The following is a 20,296-nucleotide window of genomic DNA, read 5'->3' as shown; positions in this document are numbered from 1 at the left end:
TAGGACAAAAACAGAGTTTCTTTCATTTAATAATGTACACTTACGGATTTTTTGGTTGTAACAGGCAAATAAATGTAAACATTTTGAAACTTTTTAGGTAGTACTTGTGTCATTTGTTAAATGTGCTTACAGGGCATCTAAAACCTATCCAGGCCTTCTACTCTAACTTCTCTACATGCAGTGTAATCTATAGCAAGGCATATTATTTAACAAGCTCATCATATAATCTGCACTCTAAAAAGTAATTCAAATGACCTATAAGCCCATTACTTAATTAGCTATAAGATTTTTTAAATCAATCTTTCAAGTTGCAAACATTATTTAGATGGGTTGTGCTGAAATAATAATGTAGGTAATTGCATCAACTTAATAGTGTGTGTTTAATTTAAACTCAAATGTCTGCTTTAGTTGATTTAACCCTTTGATGCGTAACATGGGTGAAAAATGACCCAAATCCAATGGAAAAATGGGTGTCTCCAGACCCACACTGCACATCAAAGGGTTAAAACTAACTTCAAGTTGAGGTGACTTAATGAAACTGGCTTGGGAACTTCAGGATTTCAAGTCTCCATCTGTATCTTAACATTATGGACAACTTCAGATGGATAGTCATTTCATAATGCCACTGGTTGGACAGAAAAGTAGTGTGTAGTTTGCTGGTTGAACATAATTTCATTAGAAATTATCAAAACTCAGAAAGACAGAAGCAAATTGTTGTGTTGTTAAGCCCAAATATTATTTTTTTTAGAGTATGAACAATCTTAATCAGCAAAATAGCTTCAGTTTGTCAAACTAGTCTTCTTGGGTTTATGCATCCTTACGGTTCAGTGAATGCCTCTGCAAAGAGGAGGCTGTGGCACCAACTTAAAAAAAGACACATATTAAATATTTTATAAGACGTGATTAATTTACTTTAAAAAATCCTCCCAGCCAAAAGCGCTTGGCCAAACGGGTGACCCTTTCTTTACGGTCTGCTGATTCGGATTTAACGGACGGTACCTGAAGGCAGCATTAGGTGTCAGCCCTCTTGCGTCACGAGCACCTGCAGCGCGTCGGCCACGTCCAGGTAAGCCTCTTGTTGACCGTCTGGGGACATAATTCCTGCGGATGGGATGTTCTGCATGCAGATGATTCCTTATGATGTATGATGGAGGAGCCGTGGCGCACGGCCTGCGTGGATCAGCTGGCCTCAGTGCGCACACTGACCCGCAAGCCTTCAGTCACCTGACCTGACCTTCTCCGTCGACCCGTGGACCTCTGCCACTGCACTGCACTGCGTATTAGCACAGATGTTTTTCACAAGTCCCACAATCTGTCATTTAACATCCGTGAAACTAATGAAAAATTGGAGCGGCAACGTGTGACTGACAGGCATCACACGGCGCTGTTTGTTGTTCATCCCAGATTTGGCTTCATATCTCATTACATACTTAAAGATCAAAATTGGACCCATATAGGAACAGAACTTGTCACAGTGCCATACCTTGCTTCACTCAAATCGACGCCGATGGGTGCATCTCAAATTATATTAATTATAGGACTATGGTAGATTCGATTTCCCCAAGCAATTTAGCAGAAACTGTGTCGCTTAGCAACACCGTTCCCGTTAAAAGCTGTGCCGCTGGCAGATGATAAACATTAATCATTAATTAATATCATTCAAATAAAGATTTATTGAACATCTGCGTGCTTTCTGTCGCCGTGTCCGGAACGCAGAGACTCGGGGCGCAGCAGAGCTCTGAGGGAAGCTTCTCCATGTTCCACATCAGTGCGCAGGTCAGAAGCTAATGCAGCGAAAATGACACCCGGTAACTCTGGAAAGGGTGACATATTGGAGGGCTGCTGTACCTACAGTGTAATTGACGTGTTCACGTTATGAGCAAGCACATAAAGTCAGTCGCTCCACGGCGAGTGGTCACCTCAGAAAACCCCCTGCAGACTATTTTCCCTCAGCACAAGTTCCCCGACTGAACTGTGCAGCTGAAACTTTTTGACGGGAGCGACTCTTTCTGGCAAAGATGTGCGGCAAACAGCTTTAAGAGAGCTCAGCAGAACCAGTTATGGTGATACAGATTAAAATAGGAACCATAGCAGATTGGATTATACTTAATACGCCATTTTATATCGTGTAACGTGTCACATTCTGGGCGCTGTGCCCTTGTTTATGAGGTGCGTCCGAATTACAATTAGCCCACATTTCACTGAGATTCCTTTGAAGCAGCCATGCAGCTCTGTTGTTAGACCTAACCAGTGGGCCACATTAATCTGACCATCCGCGCTGTGTTCCGTGCCATCCTTTAGCGCTCCATGCCACCTCTCCAAATTACGCACAATGCACCGGTGCCAAATAACGCACAGACTGAATTATGCAGAGACGGTTCGTGTCCAATCATTGCGGGTGATTTTATTAGAGGAACGGTAGCGGGTGGAGCCGCTGGTCGTTGAGCTCGTGTCTTCTAGCAGTAGGTCAGATGGTGACACGCGCGGCGTCTCTGTGCCGTCGGTTCGTTTTAGTTTTCAGCTAAAGATGAGCACAGACTCGAATACAGAATTAAATATGAAACAGAAAAAAATAAACTTCCATGAGATACTTTTAATGCCGTGAACTCTCTCCTGCCGTGTGCGCGCACGGTTGTCTCACAGCATGCGTCCATACGTGCTTTATCTGTTCAGCTTTAATGTCATTTTACGACACTGATGATGACCGGACCGGGACACCGGCACCGGCGAGCTGTGAGTTCCGAGTCCGGGCAGCAGTGCGCGAGGGGAGGGAATCCCTCCAGTGTCTGACGCTTCCTTTACCAAGGAAACCCACACGCGCTCTCTGACGCAACTGCCCATTTTAGGAAACATGCGTCAATGGACCGAAGCAAGTCAGACAAATAGTGAACTCCACAGCAGGCGCTGACGTCCGTAACAGAAAATAAACCTTTAGAGACACATTTTCGCTACTTCTACTGTATCACAGCTTTGAGACTATATTCCCAGTGTCCGCTGGGCGAAGGACGGTCACAGCGGATCTTTCTTTTTCACTGCCTTATCCAGAAGCGACCCCTCCCTGGCTGAAGTTGCAACGCCCAGGCGTGACGTAGTGTTTCGTTGGTGTTGAAAAGCCGTTGCACTTCTTCATAGTGCCATTGAAGTGAGTCATCTCTAGGAAGTGTGGTAAAAAGGAAAAGAAAAAAGTTAGAACTGTTCTGTGAACAGCAGAGAGCTCAGAGTAGAGTAGTGGGCAAGGCTACGGAAAATATTCAGAGGACTAGACAGGCAATATAGGCTTTAAAGCGAATGTTAACCTGCGTGAGTCACTCTTAACTACAGGTTGTCTCTACTGGATCTGACTGCTGAAGGTGTGCTACTGACCTTAAGCTGAAGTTTGCGCACCTGAGAGGATCTTTGACAGAGTAGTTCAGCTCTACCTGCGGCTCGATAATAATAAGCACAAAAAGAGGGTTAACGCACGAAAAAAATCTATATTCTTACTGACAACAGGCTTTCTGTAAGATGTTTTAGGGTAGTTTAGAGGAGCATAATTGCACTGTTTTTGCCAACTCTTCTGGATATCCCAAATTAACAGCTTTTCGAGTCAGAGGATTTTTTTTTCTGTTGGTGCCTTTTTACTGCGGGGATTTAAAAAAAAAAAAAAAAAAAAACTTTCAGAGCACAACCAGTCTACTGAAATCTTCCTCTTTCCTGGATCATGTACCAGGACTACTCCGGGAACTACGACACCTCGTCCCGCGGCAGCAGCACCTCTCCGGCCCAGCCAGAGTCCTTCACAAGCGGCAGCAGCACGATCGGGAGTCCGATCTCTACCTCAAACTACCAGGTAACAGGAGTTCATAGATGACAGCATTATATAGAAATGTCTTCACTTATGTGATGGTCTTTCATCTGCACAAGCTTTTCGGATTTTCTTGTTGATTTATATCACGGTGCCGCGCTTCCGCCCGTTAATTGACTTTAAACCGAAATTCTCCTCGTCGCCTGGGAGAAAAAAAAGCCCTGATATACCCAATGACACAGATTGTATCTGTGACTCAACGGATACCACTGGGTCTGTCCACAAGTATTTTGGACTCGCACTGTTTGAGCTCGGTCATCACATGCATTAGATGATACACTTTGATCAAATGGCAAATTTACGCAGCAGCCGGTGCGCGCGGTAAATGGCGAAGACGGTTAATTTTGCACCTATAAATAAAAATTCTATTTGTAATCAGTCGCTATTATAAAACAAAACTTCTCTGTTTGTCACCTACAGGCTGTACTGACGTGAACGGTTGTTTGTGCAATGCTCGGAGCAGGAGAAATGCGTCACATTGCAACAGATTTGAGCCTGTGATTTCCAGATGTTAAATTCAAATGCATTATCCCTTTCAGGTGCTCTCATCTTTCCTACACGTCGATGAAACTAACATTTTGGGGTTCTTTGCGCCTGTGGCATCGCGCTGGAGACGCATTTTACGCGCATGGACGATAAATCCCTTCAGAGCAAATACATAGCATATCCTGAGCTGTTTACACTTGGCGCTGTCTGACAATAAACAGGGCAGAGATGAAGCTTATTCTTGATTCAACAGGCATGTACTGCTTGATTCGAGCATAAACCCACGGGTTAGGAGATGTCTGATTTGTGTTGACCAGCCGGTGAGGTATTCTGGACACCATGCCTTACTGCAGAATGCTCTAGCCGTTCAGTTAAAGTTGGCAAATATTTTCATTTCATTCGTATGTGGACTATTTCAGATATATGTTCGTGGAGTCAGTGCTCTAATTTGATCAGATGAGGCTCCGGCTGCACATGGCACATTTCGTACAGCGGGGAGCGCGCTCAGACCCAGAACACAGAACATTCAAAAGCCTGTATTTCCTTACCGAGGAAAAGGCAATAATCAGTTTACTTCTAACCAAGAGATACAGTTAAAACCTCAAACCATTTCATCAGAGGTTATGCTTTTATACATTCTGTTCCAGATATAGGCTAGTGTGACAGTGTCATGTCATGACGCTGCCGTGCCAGCATATTCACAAATAATAGGATATAACTCCGGGAATAGGCACGCTGTTTACCCACACCCTGTTCTTGCGTACAGTGCTCTTCTGTGGAAAAGCCTCGTCAGGCTCACGCAACATCACGGTAATCGACTTTTGGACCGTATCTCTCATTGCTCTGGTTCCCTGTAATCACACACTGCCTGCCTGTTTCCCATTACAGCGTGTTGGAACATGACCTCTGTTGCGTTTATTGACACATTCGAAAACAGGTCATTGTTTCTATTTGTAATAAACCTTTTTTTTTTTTTTTTAATCACATCAGGAGTTTTTTTTTAAGGGTTTTCTACATTTGGTGTGATGTTTCCAGTAATTGTTTATGTCCTTCGCATTCTTGCTTAAAATTAGTAAATTTCTTTTTTTAATGGGCATTTTAATGCTCCTTCTTCAAGCGAACTGGCCGAATTCCCGCACGCATAATTCTAGAGAACATGTCTGGGTTGCTACAGCTGGCTGCTTCCCCCCTTACTGGAACTGACCGCGTTTCACATGTGCTTAACAAATCCCATACACAATGACTCACCAGATAAACAAAGTTCCAATAGTCTGCCGGGATATCCGACGGAAAGTCGGGAATAACGGGGATATGGGGACGTGCGTAAATTACGCACAAAGGCATGCAGCCTTCCTGGAGACCACAAAAATGAAGCAACACTGATCTGGCATCGGTTCTTATACTGGTTGACGTTATGCAAGCCCTACTTAGGAATGTATATAAATTGTAGATAAACATATACATATTTGGTTATATGAGGATTTGAAAATGAGTGTGAGGGCTTCGTGCCAAAACTTGAGAGGTTTGGATACTTTACTATCCTCCATCACAGTGAGTCTTAAAATGTACTCTAAAAGCAACAACTGCATCATTATTTCTGTTACTTATCACATTTTATTTATGAAAAAAAAATCTTGAAGGGAAGTTTAATTCATAAATAACCTTTTACATTTTAGCTTTGCAGTTCATACTTCTCCAATCCAGACGTGTAACAGTTCACCAGTGCAGTGTTTCATCTCATAGTTACTGTAGTAAAATGAAATGAACTGGACACCTTGGGCTTTCCCACATGATTCACAGCATGTGTCACTGTTCCACTCCAGGGGTTACATACATAATGTTTTGCCTATGTGGATTGAATCATTACTATAAGCTTGAAATGTGGAAAATGTGTGAATTTGATAATGGTGGGTGGTGGTGTATGCATCTCTGCAATTGTGCTGTCAGTAAAAATAGAGGCTAAGATGCTCATGGAAATATTTTGCATCCTTTGGCACCACATCAGCATACAGATGTGCTCCTCTACATGCGGCTATATCCCCACTTTTCTGGAACATTTTTTTAATGTAATGCATCTCCTCTCATCAGCTTAATCTCCTTCTTTGTTTTTCCAGAAGTACAGGGTTGACATGCCCGGTTCCAACAGTGCCTTCATCCCCACAATCAATGCAATCACGACCAGCCAAGACCTTCAGTGGATGGTGCAGCCCACTGTCATCACCTCCATGTCCAACCCTTACTCCCGCTCCCACCCATACGGCCATCACCTGACCAATGGGCCGGGGCTGCTGGGCCACAACTCGCTGGCTCGGCCCGGGGTCATCCGCTCCATTGGAGACGCCAGGGGCCGACGCAAGAGGGACGAACAGGTGAGGGACCCGGGCTTCGTAAAAATGCACTGAGAACTAAACGGAACAATTTTTACTTTTCATTAAGTTAAAAAAATGTTTGTTCAAGGTTGAAAGAGCTCATTATTGAGATTAATTTGTCATGCCAATAAATTCTGTTTAGCATTCATATTCTGCTCACAGATAGTCAGCAGCACCTAGACCATGTTTATGCTCTTAGCTTCATATCGATTGTGTGTGTCTGTCAAACAAAGTGGTTTACCTGCCGTGTTCTTTCTTTACCTGAACTTAGCTCACCCCAGAGGAAGAGGAGAAAAGGCGGGTGAGGCGTGAGAGGAATAAGTTAGCCGCGGCCAAGTGCCGCAACCGCAGGCGGGAGCTCACCGAGATGCTGCAAGGGGTGAGTAAAAAACTGAAGTCAGCAGATCGGTATCAGGATCTTCATCTGTTTAAGCTTTCTTTAATCCCATAAAACAATCAGAAATCAGTGTAGGTGATGCAACACTTTGCTCCTCTTACATAGCAGCTGCCTTTGGCTGATAAACAACCGTGATGCCTGTTTCATTTTTTTCAAACTTTTGTAGAAAATCCAAAAAAGCAACAAAAATGATTTTCAAACAGAGAACACACGGTGCAGAGGAGAAAAAAATAAGTTGCACTTGTTCAGAAGTCTGGCAGGAGTCCAGATTTTTGATGAGTGATTGAAGTCCACACCTAAATTTACAACCTCACATTACTGGTTTGACTCTCGCTGTGTTTCTGAGTGCAAGGTCTGAGAGAAAAGATGACAGGCGATGAAAAGCTTTTTGTCTCCGGCAGCTGTAGACAGAGGTAGGGCTGTCTCGCGGCTCTGCCTGGCAGACAGTAACGGCTTCTAAATGGACTAATTAGCCGAATTACAGTGAGGTTGAGCTTGTCAGGCCTTAAAAAACCCCAGGAATGGAATTTGCTGTAGGCAGCTGTCTCCATGAATGCAGGACATTTTGTAAAAGGGGCAAATTGCTTGTCTCACAATTTCACACAGAGACATGCCGCATGCACACACACACACACACACACACACACACACACACACACACACACACACACACACACACACACACACACACACACACACATACAACCACACACCATAGCGAATGCTTCCAGGGGAAAATAACCCTTCCTTCCTCACACACCTGTTTTTAAAAAAAATCCAAGTAAGGACGTGTTTATTTCCAGAGAAATTAAGGCGCAATATTTGTACAGTGTGCTCTGCTTCAAAAGCTGATATTATTCATTTAAGTGTCTCGCTGTGCGCCTCCTCTCTTGGCTCCTTGTGTGCAACTTCCTCATACCTTTGCCCACGAGTCAAAGTTCTCAGACAGCATGTCAGCTTATCTCTATCTGCCTGATGTCTACGGCTGGTGAAACGGCTTTGATGGGGTCTGTGTTTTCTGTGACGCATTAATGACACATTGTTGATGCAGATCTCATAACTCCGAGACACAAATAACACACAGTCATTATGTGACGCTCAAATTCAAGCAGAAGACTTCAAGATTCTGTGTTGTTAGTCCAAATGGCTCATGACAAATTCCTGGTTTGCTGTGTTGGTTGTACTTCAGGAAGTGAAGCAAACAAACAGTGCCCTCTTTTGGCATTTTAGAGAATCACTCCTACAGTCTAGTTGCTTTTGTGCTGAAGAAATGTGAAATTCTGCCATAGTCACAAGCGTCCCAAGGCTTTGGTTAGGCTGGAAATAAATCTGTCACTAAATATTCTTTAAAAATGGTGTTGCCAAATGTTTTTACCAGGTTACGGCAATCATCTGAAAAGCTCTGATTGTGTGGTGGTTAAAGTATTGATCATAAATTGCAGTAACTCTTGTAAATGTCTGGTGTCCCATTGTTGCATGCTATTCCCCTTCTTCCCTGTTACGTAGATACTGTCACTGTCAAATACAGGCAAAAAAAAAAAAATGCTATTACTCTACATACAGCATTTTGTACTCAACTTCATTTTCTGCTTTCGTTTATCAGGAGACAGAGAAGCTGGAGGAGGAGAAAGCAGACCTGCAGAAGGAGATCGAGAGCCTGCAGAAAGAGAAAGACAAGCTGGAGTTCATGCTGGTTGCCCACAATCCCGTGTGCAAGCTGCCTATGGAGGACCGCCACCAGCCATCAGCGCACCAGCAGCAGCAGTGCGCTCCGCTCCCGCTGACCATGCGCCCCAACATGGGCACGCGGGCTCAGATGAACCAGGTGGTGGTGAAGCAGGAGCCGGAGGACATGGAGGAGAATGTGGGCAAATCTCAGCGCTCCGTCATCAAGCCCATTTGCCTGGGTGGCGGCAGTGTAAGCGGTGGGATGTACTGCCCAGATGGAGACAGCCTGAACACGCCGGTGGTGGCGGCGTCCACCCCGGCTGCCACGCCAAACGCCCCGAGCCTCATATTCACCTACCCCAACATGCTGGAGCCCGACAGCCCCTCGCCCTCCTCCGAGTCGTGCTCCAAGGCCCACCGGCGCAGCAGCAGCAGCGGCGACCAGTCCTCAGACTCCCTCAACTCACCAACACTCCTGGCCCTCTGAGCGAGGCCTCGGCTCGGCGGGGCTGAGAAACAAACACTGTGGTTGACAGCGAACACGAGGATCGACTGCACCTCCACCCCTCCACCAACTCCCCCCTCACCCTCCCCTTCCAGTGTCTTTAAAGACCCAAGAGCACATTTAAAAGTCCAGACCAAGCTGACCATGTGAGCCGTTTCCCCTCCAGAGGGAGACCCACAAGGGCTACGCCGCGTGTTTCTTCTCGTTCCGCTTCAGTGTAAAAAATTTTTTATTTGTCAAAGTGTGTGCACCAAACCCCAGAAAGCATCACCCTTTCGCCATTTCAACTCCAGAGTGTCAACTTGTTTACTGAGCAGACGATTCTGAAGAGAGACATGCCTGAATCTGGCAATTGTGAGTTGATGTGACTACAACCGGAGAGCGAGCTCTTAATATATTTTTTGAAAAATGTTTAAAAAGCCATGCGGCCGACACTTGCACTCTGCCAAGACCAATCAATAAATAAATCACTAAACGAGGTCAGGATTCTACTGGAATTTGGAGGAGAGAAAGAGACAATGAGCAAAGACCTCCTCTTATCTTTTTTCCGTTTAGATTTGTCCTTTCGTAACTTGGAACTTGATTCAGGATAGCTCCTAAGAGTGTGTACACATTTCTGATGTTATTTCCATCTCTTTAATTGTATTTATGGCCTGTGCTGATTAAATTTTACAGTGTTTTGTTGAGACACTGTCCTCTCCTTTAATCTGCCTGTAGAAAAGCAACGTGGCCATCCGCAGGGTGACCGAAGCACTCCTCAGTGTTGCAAAGGATACGAGCCAACTTTCAATCGATGACTAGCTCCTTAATACTCTATACTTTCTATTTTGCCATAGTGGCTTGACTTTACAGTAGTATTGGTGTGCTTTTCCTCAGTGATTCTGTACCTGAACTTTACAACCTGTTTTTGACAAAGTGTATGTGATTTACATTGATGTCAGGGATATCTCTCATGTGTAGTAGAACCCCATCGTGAAGAGCGTTGCAGGACTGCTGGCTGTTGAATGGTCTAGCCGAAGTGTTGCAGAGGTGGTACTATATGTGGAGGGATGATAAACTTCATCGCCTCATTGTGTCACATCAAGAGAAATTTGTCTTTTTGCTCAGACATTTCAAAGAAATTGAACAAAACCCTCCTCGGCTGGATTCTGTACTTCTTTGTTTCCTCTAAACAAAGGTCTTACCTTTTTCAACGCTGCCTCTCGGGGGCAGGTCAGGTTTCAAAAAGCCAAAAAGGTTTGTATGACACATGTAATCCTGTAATTCGTCCGTCTTTGTCTCAAAGGAGGGATTTTGCTCAAATTTGAAAAAGCCACTGTGGTCTAGACTGTCGCCAGCTGCCAATGATGTCAACCCTGTTTATACTGTGTTTGTAAATCTGTCACTTTTAGTAAAGAAAAGATGTTTAAATTCAATTCAGATGTGCTGATATATGGGTGTATGATCACATGCCAACATCGAGGTACTCGGTTAGAAACCTACTGGAAGCCTTACTGGCTTAGAACAAGGGCCGGACACAGTTCACTTTTTGACAATAAGGAAGGGATAAGAAGACTCTCTCTACAGCTGGCCTGACATGAAAGAGAGAACACCTTGAGTTCTATAAAGAACGTCTTTGTCATTATTTTTACATGTGTGTATCTTAAAGGGATGAGGGTTTTAAATACCATGCACTGAGAAGGACAGAACAGTGATATCTGAGATTTTTTTGGTTTGTTTACTTCAGACATTCCTAATGAATATATTGTCAGGGGTTAAAAAAGGGTGTCATCTTTTCTCAGACCCTTTTTTGTTATCAGAGGAATAAAAGTTATAGTTGGAAGACTTCTGTTGCGCTGGATGCAGAAAACAGATTTTGCAATTCAATACAAGCTGCTGCTACTTGTTTGGAAAGAACACGTCGGCTGTTTATATTTTGAAGATGTTGGATTTAACGTCACCGGTATCATGAGATGTGATGGGAAAATGTTTAATCCGGTCTGACAACATTAAGAGGTGAAATGAGAACCAAAAACATTACTATGTCTGTATGTTGAAATATTCTGGAGCCCCTCGACACACATAGGAAAGCCATTGACTGTAGATCTTCTACTGTACATGTCATCTTCTGTCTGTTGCCTGTTTTCAACTACTATTACTTCTTTTCCAAATGCTTTAACTGTTTAAAATGATTCAAAATTAATAAAAAACAGCAATATGTATAGCAGTGTTTGTTAATTTAAAAGAATAATAATAAAAAATCATTTTCAACTTGGAATCGTCCCTTTTCTTCTTCATAGGAGTGCATGTGCTTCAACTGAGAATTCAATCTAGTTAATATTCACTCTAACAAATCTAACATAAGACTGTTTCACTCTATTGTTGACTTAGTTGAATAGAAAGATGACAAACAAAAGCCTAGAAGATAGAGTAAGCAATTAAAAAATATAGAGTAAAAAAATATGAAAGCAAGTGTACTCAGAGATATTTATATATTCAGCATTACGTTTAAAATAATTCCCATAGAAATTCAATTACTGTTTCCATCATGTATTTTTTCTCTCTTTTGTCATCATAAATACACATCAATCCTCCAATAAGAAAGCAGCCTGCTGTGCTAGAAAGCATCACAGGTGATATTAAAAAAACACTAGAAGCAGTATTTATCAAAGGACGGCTGTATGACTGCATGAATCTGAGCCAAGTATTCCAAATAAACTTGAAAAATAAAGAAAATTTTTAGACTGTAAATAGCAACTCCCTCACTCTGCTTTACTGGAAACTTGTAGTTTAGTCCACCTGATGGAAATCAAAGTAGTCACATGACCCTCACCTGACTGTTACTTCAACGCAACTTTTTAAACCACATGACAAAATAATTGGTGTTTTTAGTGCATTAAGGAGATAGCAAAATACTTTTAGGTTCACTGTAACACTGCAAATATTGTCACCATAAAGCTGTTTTTTTATACACTACCATTGAAAAGTTTGGGGTCAGCCTGGCAATTTCATGTTTTCCATGAAAACTCACACTTTTATCCATGTGCTAACATAACTGCACAAGGGTTTTCTAATCATCAATGAGCCTTTCAACACCATTAGCTAACACAATGTAGCATTAGAACACAGGAGTGATGGTTGCTGGAAATGTTCCTCTGTACCTCTATGGAGATATTCCATTAAAAATCAGCTGTTTCCAGCTAGAATAGTCATTTACCACATTAACAATGTCTACACTGGATTTATCATTCATTTAGTGTTATCTTCACTGGAAAAGAAAATTTTCTTTCTTTTCTTTCAAAAATAAGGACATTTCGAAGTGATCGCCAGCTTTTGAACAGTAGTGTATATTTATTTTATTGTGTTAGAAAATGACCTTGAGTTCAGTCAGCTATTAAAATAGCAGCTGGGTGCACAGTGTGTGTGCTGTTTGTTGAACCTGGGGCTTCATATATTTGAGTGCAATGAACTCAAAAATCTAAATTCGCTGATTTTACATTTTAAAAAAGTGTATTCCATTTTACAGGGAATTATAGAATTGAAATTTTACTGCATTAATGATTTGAATTTTACAGTTAAATCCTCACATTATGTTGGCATGTTGTTTGGTAGTTGCAGAAATTATTTGATTAACCATTCATTCATTTAATTAAAATAAAAGATGACAATTTAATGACTTCAACCACAAAAAAAAAAAAAAAACATATATAATTTTCCAGACCCAATGAAATATTGTACCTCGGTAGCACCGGGCTTTAATCAGCACAATAACCAAACAAACAAACAAACAAACCAAAAAAGAAAAACTTTTTTGAACCAAATGAAAACAAATGTAACACAACATCCCTGCAGTGAAAAGGTCTTTTTCATCTCCGAGGATGTTGAAGTGGATGTAATATCAGAATCTCTGCTGTGTATTTAAATGACTTGACTTGGAGCATCTGTGAAGTGGATGAGGAGTCTCATCATGAATGTTGGCAGCCCTCATGTGGTCACAGAGGGAAACTGCAATACGAGGTTTCAAATAAAAGTGGATGATTTGTTGTGAGTCAGGGATACAACAGTCCGAAGGCTATAAAGTATTCGGAGCAGGTCAACACAGCTGAAAAGGTTTGAGCTTAGCTGTTGTGTTAAATGGCAGTAGTCTGTTAATGCAGCATGAGGAGCAGCTGAGCTCTGCAATGTATCTGTTCATACCATGACAATGCAATCTGAACAGTAAGACTGAAAATGAGATAATCCAGCTTGTGCTGTTTGTCGATGTTTTTGTCATTTTATTTCTCGCTTTTGTCATTTTGTGTCACATTTTTGTCGTTTTGTGTCTCATTTTTGCAATATTTTGTCTTGTTTTTGTTGTTTTTTGTCTTTTTTGTCTGACGATTTTTTGTCTCACTTTTTGTTGCTTGTTTCTTGGTTTTGTTGTTTTGTGTCTCATTTTTGTAATATTTTGTCTTGTTTTTGCTGTTTTTTGTCTGACTTTTGTCTGACATTTGTCATTTTGATCATTAAGTAACACACTATATTATTCAGTTCCAGATACCTGTGGCTAAATGTTGTGTGTCTTTGTGGACACTCTGTGATCTGGAAGTTGTAATGTACAAATGATTAATTGAGGCATAATGTTGTTGAAATTGAATTTATTTTCCTTAAGAAATTTCAGGTTGTTCATGATGATTTGTAAAAAGATAATTCCTTAAATGTGAACGTTTTCAGAACGTACTTTGTTGCACTAAAACAAAGGGAAAACTAAGCAGTTCTGGTTATTTATAGGTTATTGTGCTGTGATTTTACTTAAGATCAAATTGGGCTGAATGTGGCTCCTGAACTAAAATGGGCTGGACACCCTTGCTCTATGGCACGAATTTTTATTTCAAGAAAAAAAAATTTAACCCTAGGTTTTGGGAGTTTGGGTGTCCCTGATAATATATAAATCATAAAATGTGTATAATAAATACACTAGAACAAATTTTTTTTCAGCAACAACAATTTCAAGATTTTTTTTCAGCAAACAACAGCCACAAATGGATTATCAGTCAGTGGGTTAGAGATTAGCTGCAGTGTGTATTTGTGTTTCTGAATGCCTGTTCTTGAGGGGTACTGATTGAATCAGTGTTTCTCTTTTTTTTACAAAGCACAGTCTGTATTATTCTGTATGGAACCTCAGCAAACAGTTGCTGGTGGATATGAAACAGAGGTTTCTGCCACTTAGCTTTAGTGTACCTTTGGATCCTGGTACCTTGCATCTCCCTAGTAGTGAGCTTAACAGACTTGTTGGGGTCACACTGAATGGTGTGTAACTCTGACTGTTCTACAACTACTTCCAGAGTGTCTTCAGAAAAAAAACAAAAACATCTTGAAGTATTTGTAAGGGGACATGACATTGTCAGATTTTAGAAGTCCGGCCTGCCATTCTGGGTAATCAGTGATGTTGATACTGTTCAATGTTCTCCACCAGGTTCAGCATGGAACATCTTCATCTGATCCATCATCATCATCTTCATTTTCCTCTTCACCCACAGACTCATTGTCATCAGACAGACCATCTGTTTAGAAAAGAAAGCAGGAAGCATAAATTAGAATAGGTCATATGCCTCTGTTCCACACTGTCACCCTCCTGAAGCTCACTGTCCTCACTGTCACAAGGAATGAGCCTAACCTCCCTCCATATATACAAATGGAGGGAGGTTAGGGATGGGTTTTCTTGCTTTTCATGTTTCTAAATGTTGTAAAGCACTCTGTTGCATTTTAATGATATGAAAAGTGATATATAAAGTTTGATTGATTGATTGATTGATTGATTGACTGATTGATTGACGATTGATTGATTGATTGATTGATTGATTGATTGATTGATTGATTGATTGATTGATTGATTGATTGATTGATTGATTGATTGATTAAACTGCTTGATCATGGTTCTTATACCCACAAACGTCTGTTCATCCATTTCCTGAGAGTAGTAGTTGATAGTACAGAAAAAATGATAGTGATAACTATGTATCCCTGTACATCTCTGTGCATGAGCATGTTATTGGTCTAACTACCATTCTAGTATATAAATAAAGACAAAATCTGTATTTACTCAATCAAATATGCTTCTTCACATATTCATGCACATCACAGATATTTTTTTAGAAAAAGTTACTTAAATTTAAACATGTTAAAAGCAGCTTTGATGATCTTGTCCTTTGACTTCAGCTGCAGGTTATGACTGTAACAGTTCCCACCAGAGGGCGCCTTTTCCACATTTTTGTTTCAGTTTATGTAAGTTTATAGGTTTAACCCTTATGCACTGTAAGGGGGTCATTGCTGGTCTTTTCCTTGTTATGGGGTTGAGTCTGCCCCCCTCCCCCCGGGGTCGGTGGGAACTGGAGGTTCTTATGGGGGTTGATCTCACCCCCCCGTTACATAATTTGAAACTAGGGGTTGAGACTGAGGTTGTGTGTGTGTGTGTGTGTGTGTGTGTGTGTGTGTGTGGGGGGGGGGGGGGGGGGGGGGCGTTGGCCGGGGTCTTCGTTCCTTACTGGGGGTTGACCTGCTTCCGCCACCGCCGCCGCCGCTTCTCGCAGTGTATAGGTGGCACAAGCGGGACAGTATGGAGTAAGATAGCTATCGAAAAGACGTGTGTGTGATTTTAACTGTTCGTATTCATAATCTTTAACATGTATTCATAATCTTAAACATTTGTATGTTAATAAAATTGTACACAAAATTCTGCAGTCATATACACGAGTCTGAGAAATTGTGCGGGTTAGGATTTTTTTCATGTGAGTATGAATCTAAAAGCTGTGAGAGTAAAGTCTTGTGAATACAACTCTAATTTCTACGACTACGAAGTCTTTTCTGTGAACACGAATTCAAGTTTGTGGGTACGAGTAGAAAAGTGCTGAAATGACGTCACGTAGGTCACAGGCAGGTCACAGGGAAAAGTAATCGAACCTCGATTCCTCCAATCGCGCATGCGTCAAAGCAAAATGGCTGACAGCAGTGGACCGGGTGGAGCTACCCGCTCAGGAGAAGCATCACAGGTAAAGTCAACAACGTGTATATCCAATATTTATTTAATAAAATTGTTCTTTATTAAACAGTGTACAGTTCGTGGACTTACAGACTTACTCCTTTAGCTCGCAAGCTAATGACATGCCGGTGACGCTAAGTTAGTGCTGCTAGCTAGCTTTACTTGCATCAGAAGTTGGCTTGTGCTAGTTAATTAGCATTGACCTGCGAAATATGAAATGATTAATTTGCGACATAATGTTGAACAAACAGAAATAACAGGCCATAAGATGCAGCGATTGGCAACATTGAATAGAGCCTTATAATAATTATTATTATTATTTGCCTGCAGTCAGTTGCTTGAGATTTGGCCCGCAAGTGTAGTTTGCATGGGTCCAGATCGGCTTGCTGTCTGCTGACCCAAACTCAGACTTTTAGTTAAGAAGAAGTTCGTTTGCAGGCACTCTGTACAACCGTAAAAAATGCCCATGTCTGTAACATTTGCTATTCAATTTTTGTCTTTTTCTCACTCAGGTCCAATTGAGAGACATCATCAACACAGCACAAAATCTGGTGTTGATGTTAAGTAATAGTGTACAAGCGAATGTCAGGCCAATGAGACAGGAAAATACAGGAGAAGCTGCTGTTGGACAGGGAGCACAGTCAGTTCCAGCAGGGAGGTCTCAGCAGGCAGTTCAACAACTTATATGATCTCAGAACAGTGGCCCTGGTCTGTCAGTGAAACAAGAAATGGCACGGTACGGTGCATGGGTCATGTATTGCACTCTCAGTGCAGGCACATTTGGACAAACTAGGTCCCTGATTTAAGTAGAAGGTAGAGAAACGTCTGCAGATGTTTTAAATTCCATTATTTACCTTAGAATATTTTCTGGGCTTCAGACCATCACCATGTGAACTAAGGCATAAAACAAATTAAACAAATTTATATAAGCTAACATGGTCATGGAATGTAGACATCTTCTGAGTTAGGTTGTTTTTTGTTGATGGAATATGAAAGATCAGAATAATAGTATGACTTCTTTTTAGGTTCTTTCCAGGATTTTTTCAGAAGGAGGCAAGAGGCAAAAGGCGTTTTGCACCATATAGGACAAAAGAATCTGGGAAGAGTTTTTTGGTGAGCTTTTTTCGTCTTGAAAAACAGTATGAAAAAACACCAAAAGGAGACGAGGAACTGCCACTCATGCTGGATGGTCTTGGAAAGCGTTCATTAACCATATATGAAAACATGACACATTCAGAGGTATGCTACCATTCACTTACTGCCTTGTGTCCAGTCAAAACACCCATCTTAGAATTCATCTTGATGCATGATTTTATTAATATTTGCATGATGAAATACACAGTAGTTCATAAATATATGTCATTGCAATAAAGCTTTAACTATGCTTTTGTCTCTTAAGTTTTCAGAGTTGCTTGTGAGTGCATATCCAAGATTGGCAAATATCTGTGGTGGCTGGATGCTGCACAAATCCACAGGTATGTAGTCGTACACACTGGATTAATGTTGTTCCAAAATACTCGCTATATGAGTAGTGATTGTATTTTCAGATTTGTTTAGTATCTATAGTTTTTCAATTTTAGGTGGGGGTGGGTGGCGGAGCTTGGTTGTTATTCCTCCAGATCTACATGGATACACTGGCCAGCAGCTAAAAGCAGTGAGCGGAAATGGAAGATACACAATGTACATTTCTCCTTTACAAGAAGAACTTGATACAGTTCCATTACCACCCAAAGCAAAGGAGTTTGAGAAAATGCCCAAAGCCCAGTGTACAACCTGCAAGAAAATGGTTCCACTTCAGATTCTTCCAGTACACATCAAGGAATGCAAGACAGAACTTGTAGATTTGTCCTATTCTGCTGAAGAGGTATGTCAAAGTTTTAGTCTTCTAGGCTTTATCTCACGGCTGTTTATATTGAAAAATGAGGTGTTATTCTGTATTATGCTCTAAACACTTACATATTGTTATTGTTTTCCTCCCCCAGGAAAACTGCAATGAAGAACATGAAGATGAATTCCCAGATTCCATTTGCAACCAGACAGACCCTCAGATAATGACGGCCATGAGTCAAGTGGATCAGTACCAGTCGGTCAAATCAGTTCCTTTCAAAGGTAATATTGTACATTAGGTAATTGTGGTGGCAAATTATGTAATCTGGATAATATACACTCTAAATCGCTACTGCAATATCAATCATCTTTTTCCTGTAGAAAAGCTTTGTAATGTGTGGAGTGTGATCACAGATAAATGTGGTAATCCAAAAACACTGTATGTTTGTGACATATTTTGCTCATATCTTGACTTAGGTGAAGCCTGCTCTCACCACTTAGAGTTTCACCAGAATAGGAGGTGTCATGGTTGTTAGGGGTGTCACACTCCAGAATAATTAAGGACGTTAAGGACGGTTATTCTCCACCACCTTGCTAGGATTTGGGGAACTACTGCCACCTAAAGGTCCGGCATGCTTATGAATGTGCTGAAAAACGCACTTATGGGGTTAGGTGTGGATGAAGTTTTTTTCTAAAAACGAGGTGGTGTGTACGTAAGTTTTTTTCTAGATGGAGGGAGCAGGATATTCGGTTTTACAAAAACCCTGCTACGTGTGGACAAGGCCTAAGAGTTGCTGCGAAGTGCTCAAAGACGTTAAAATAAGAATCTACTTCTGTCTCCCTAAATGTTGGCACCAGAGCAATATGTCTACTGACATCAAACTTTTCAGTGACAGCGGCGGGAGGATTTAAAGGGCTGGACAAAGGAGAAGCTTTATTCAGCTCCATTGCCCTTATACGGAGGTGCGTAAGCTCAACCTCGCGGGTTTTTGTTTCCAGCTCCACCTCCTTCATACGAAGGGCCAGCTTCAGGTCCTCCGTATCCACACCGGCCTGTAGGAGAGCGACAGGATCAGGAGAGGCCAGAGCGGGTGTGGCAGCCTCTGCTCCCACATCCCCCAGGCCGCCGGGGATCGGCTTGGCCGTGGTCACCTCCGCTTCCATCAGACTTGGCTACCCACAGAAGCACTGACATACTTTGACTCCGCCTTTACTATGCCCTCCTCAACCAAACGCTGTGCCAACTGGGCCTTAATTTCTGACTTTTTGGCCATCAAGGGCAACGAAATATTGAACAAATTGGCAATCAATACCAAATCTGCTTTGGTGCACCTGTTTCATTTATCCAGGGTAGGATTTTGTGCCAACGCATCCAGATCCATACTTACCCCAACACACAGAGAAAAACTGCCAACCAAACAAAATCACTATTAAACAAACCGGAGAAATACTCACCACTAATGTACGCCAAAAAAAAGGAACGAGACGAGCCCCCAAATTATGTTATGCACCTGTCTAGGGGAAAGGTGCGTAGCATAATGTTTGTTTAAAAAAAAAAAAAATGAGGTGGAATATTTTCCCAGTCCCCAAAAATGATGAACAGTTTGTAGAAAAATTACAAAAGGTTTATTTACAATATTTACAAATAAAAGAGGCCACTACATGGGCTATTCATTCAAGCAAACAAAAAATTAAAAAATTGGATACAAACTAAAGAGGCATTTTAGCACTCAAACAAAAGATCTTATCCAACAAAACCACAACTACTACAAAAATAAACCTAAGTCTAACAAACAAAAACCACACTATCTTAATCTGACCAAAAAATACGGGTATTAAGCCAAAGGTTGGAGTCTGGGAAAAACAAAGGGTGCTGCTGTCCGAGAGAATCTTCCATCACTGTCGGCCGCCAAGATTTAAAATGGTTTACAGCCAATCAGCGCTGGGTCCGCCTTGCCACCAATCACAGCTCCTGCACACAAAGATCTGCAGACAAACACAGAGCACCCACTACAAACCAACAGGACGAAACAGACCACAAGGACGAAACAAAGATCGACAGACAAACACAGAACACCCACTCCCAGACAACAAAACAGTTCAAAACTACAAACACAACATTACCAAAATACGGCCGCAGCCGTAACATCGCCTGTGATCTCCCCTGAGAAACACAGGTCCAGCTGCTCTTCGGTCAGGCCCA

The 20,296-nt window shown here is 41.7% G+C and overlaps 2 protein-coding genes across 4 annotated transcripts; both read left to right on the top strand.

Annotated features, from left to right (window-relative positions):
• Positions 1-3,148: 3,148 nt before the first annotated feature.
• On the top strand, positions 3,149-11,526 carry fosl2 (FOS like 2, AP-1 transcription factor subunit). Of its 3 annotated transcripts, XM_055006075.1 has the most exons (5): positions 3,149-3,350; positions 3,710-3,829; positions 6,445-6,699; positions 6,971-7,078; positions 8,700-11,526. In XM_055006075.1, the coding sequence occupies exons 3-5, from the start codon at positions 6,460-6,462 to the stop codon at positions 9,249-9,251; spliced, it is 900 nt and encodes a 299-aa protein (XP_054862050.1). In that variant the 5' UTR covers positions 3,149-3,350; positions 3,710-3,829; positions 6,445-6,459; the 3' UTR covers positions 9,252-11,526. The 3 variants fall into 3 exon arrangements, with proteins under 3 accessions (XP_054862050.1, XP_054862049.1, XP_023129993.1); XM_055006074.1 differs by having other exon boundaries at positions 3,149-3,829; positions 6,448-6,699; XM_023274225.3 differs by having other exon boundaries at positions 3,149-3,829.
• Positions 11,527-15,923: 4,397 nt separating this feature from the next.
• LOC118471800 (uncharacterized) lies at positions 15,924-19,295 on the top strand. The gene is made up of 5 exons (XM_055005700.1): positions 15,924-17,505; positions 17,666-17,741; positions 17,847-18,130; positions 18,249-18,375; positions 19,093-19,295. The coding sequence occupies exons 1-5, from the start codon at positions 17,446-17,448 to the stop codon at positions 19,293-19,295; spliced, it is 750 nt and encodes a 249-aa protein (XP_054861675.1). The 5' UTR covers positions 15,924-17,445.
• Positions 19,296-20,296: the final 1,001 nt, after the last annotated feature.

The sequence above is a fragment of the Amphiprion ocellaris genome, chromosome 20 (genome assembly GCF_022539595.1).
Source record: "Amphiprion ocellaris isolate individual 3 ecotype Okinawa chromosome 20, ASM2253959v1, whole genome shotgun sequence".
Classification (NCBI taxonomy): Eukaryota; Metazoa; Chordata; class Actinopteri; family Pomacentridae; genus Amphiprion; species Amphiprion ocellaris.
The sequence above is the reverse complement of the archived record's forward strand: the minus strand, read 5'-3'. Positions and strand labels throughout refer to the sequence as shown.

Bases quoted from the DNA above. Each gene is read 5' to 3' on its own strand.
- fosl2 (XM_023274225.3), top strand. From the start codon at position 3,701: ATGTACCAGGACTACTCCGGGAACTACGACACCTCGTCCCGCGGCAGC. The intron at 3,830-6,444 runs GTAACAGGAGTT...TTGTTTTTCCAG, and splicing joins TCTCTACCTCAAACTACCAG to AAGTACAGGGTTGACATGCC. The intron at 7,079-8,699 runs GTGAGTAAAAAA...TTCGTTTATCAG, and splicing joins TCACCGAGATGCTGCAAGGG to GAGACAGAGAAGCTGGAGGA.
- LOC118471800 (XM_055005700.1), top strand. From the start codon at position 17,446: ATGCTGGATGGTCTTGGAAAGCGTTCATTAACCATATATGAAAACATG. The intron at 17,742-17,846 runs GTATGTAGTCGT...TTTCAATTTTAG, and splicing joins GATGCTGCACAAATCCACAG to GTGGGGGTGGGTGGCGGAGC. The intron at 18,131-18,248 runs GTATGTCAAAGT...TTCCTCCCCCAG, and splicing joins TGTCCTATTCTGCTGAAGAG to GAAAACTGCAATGAAGAACA.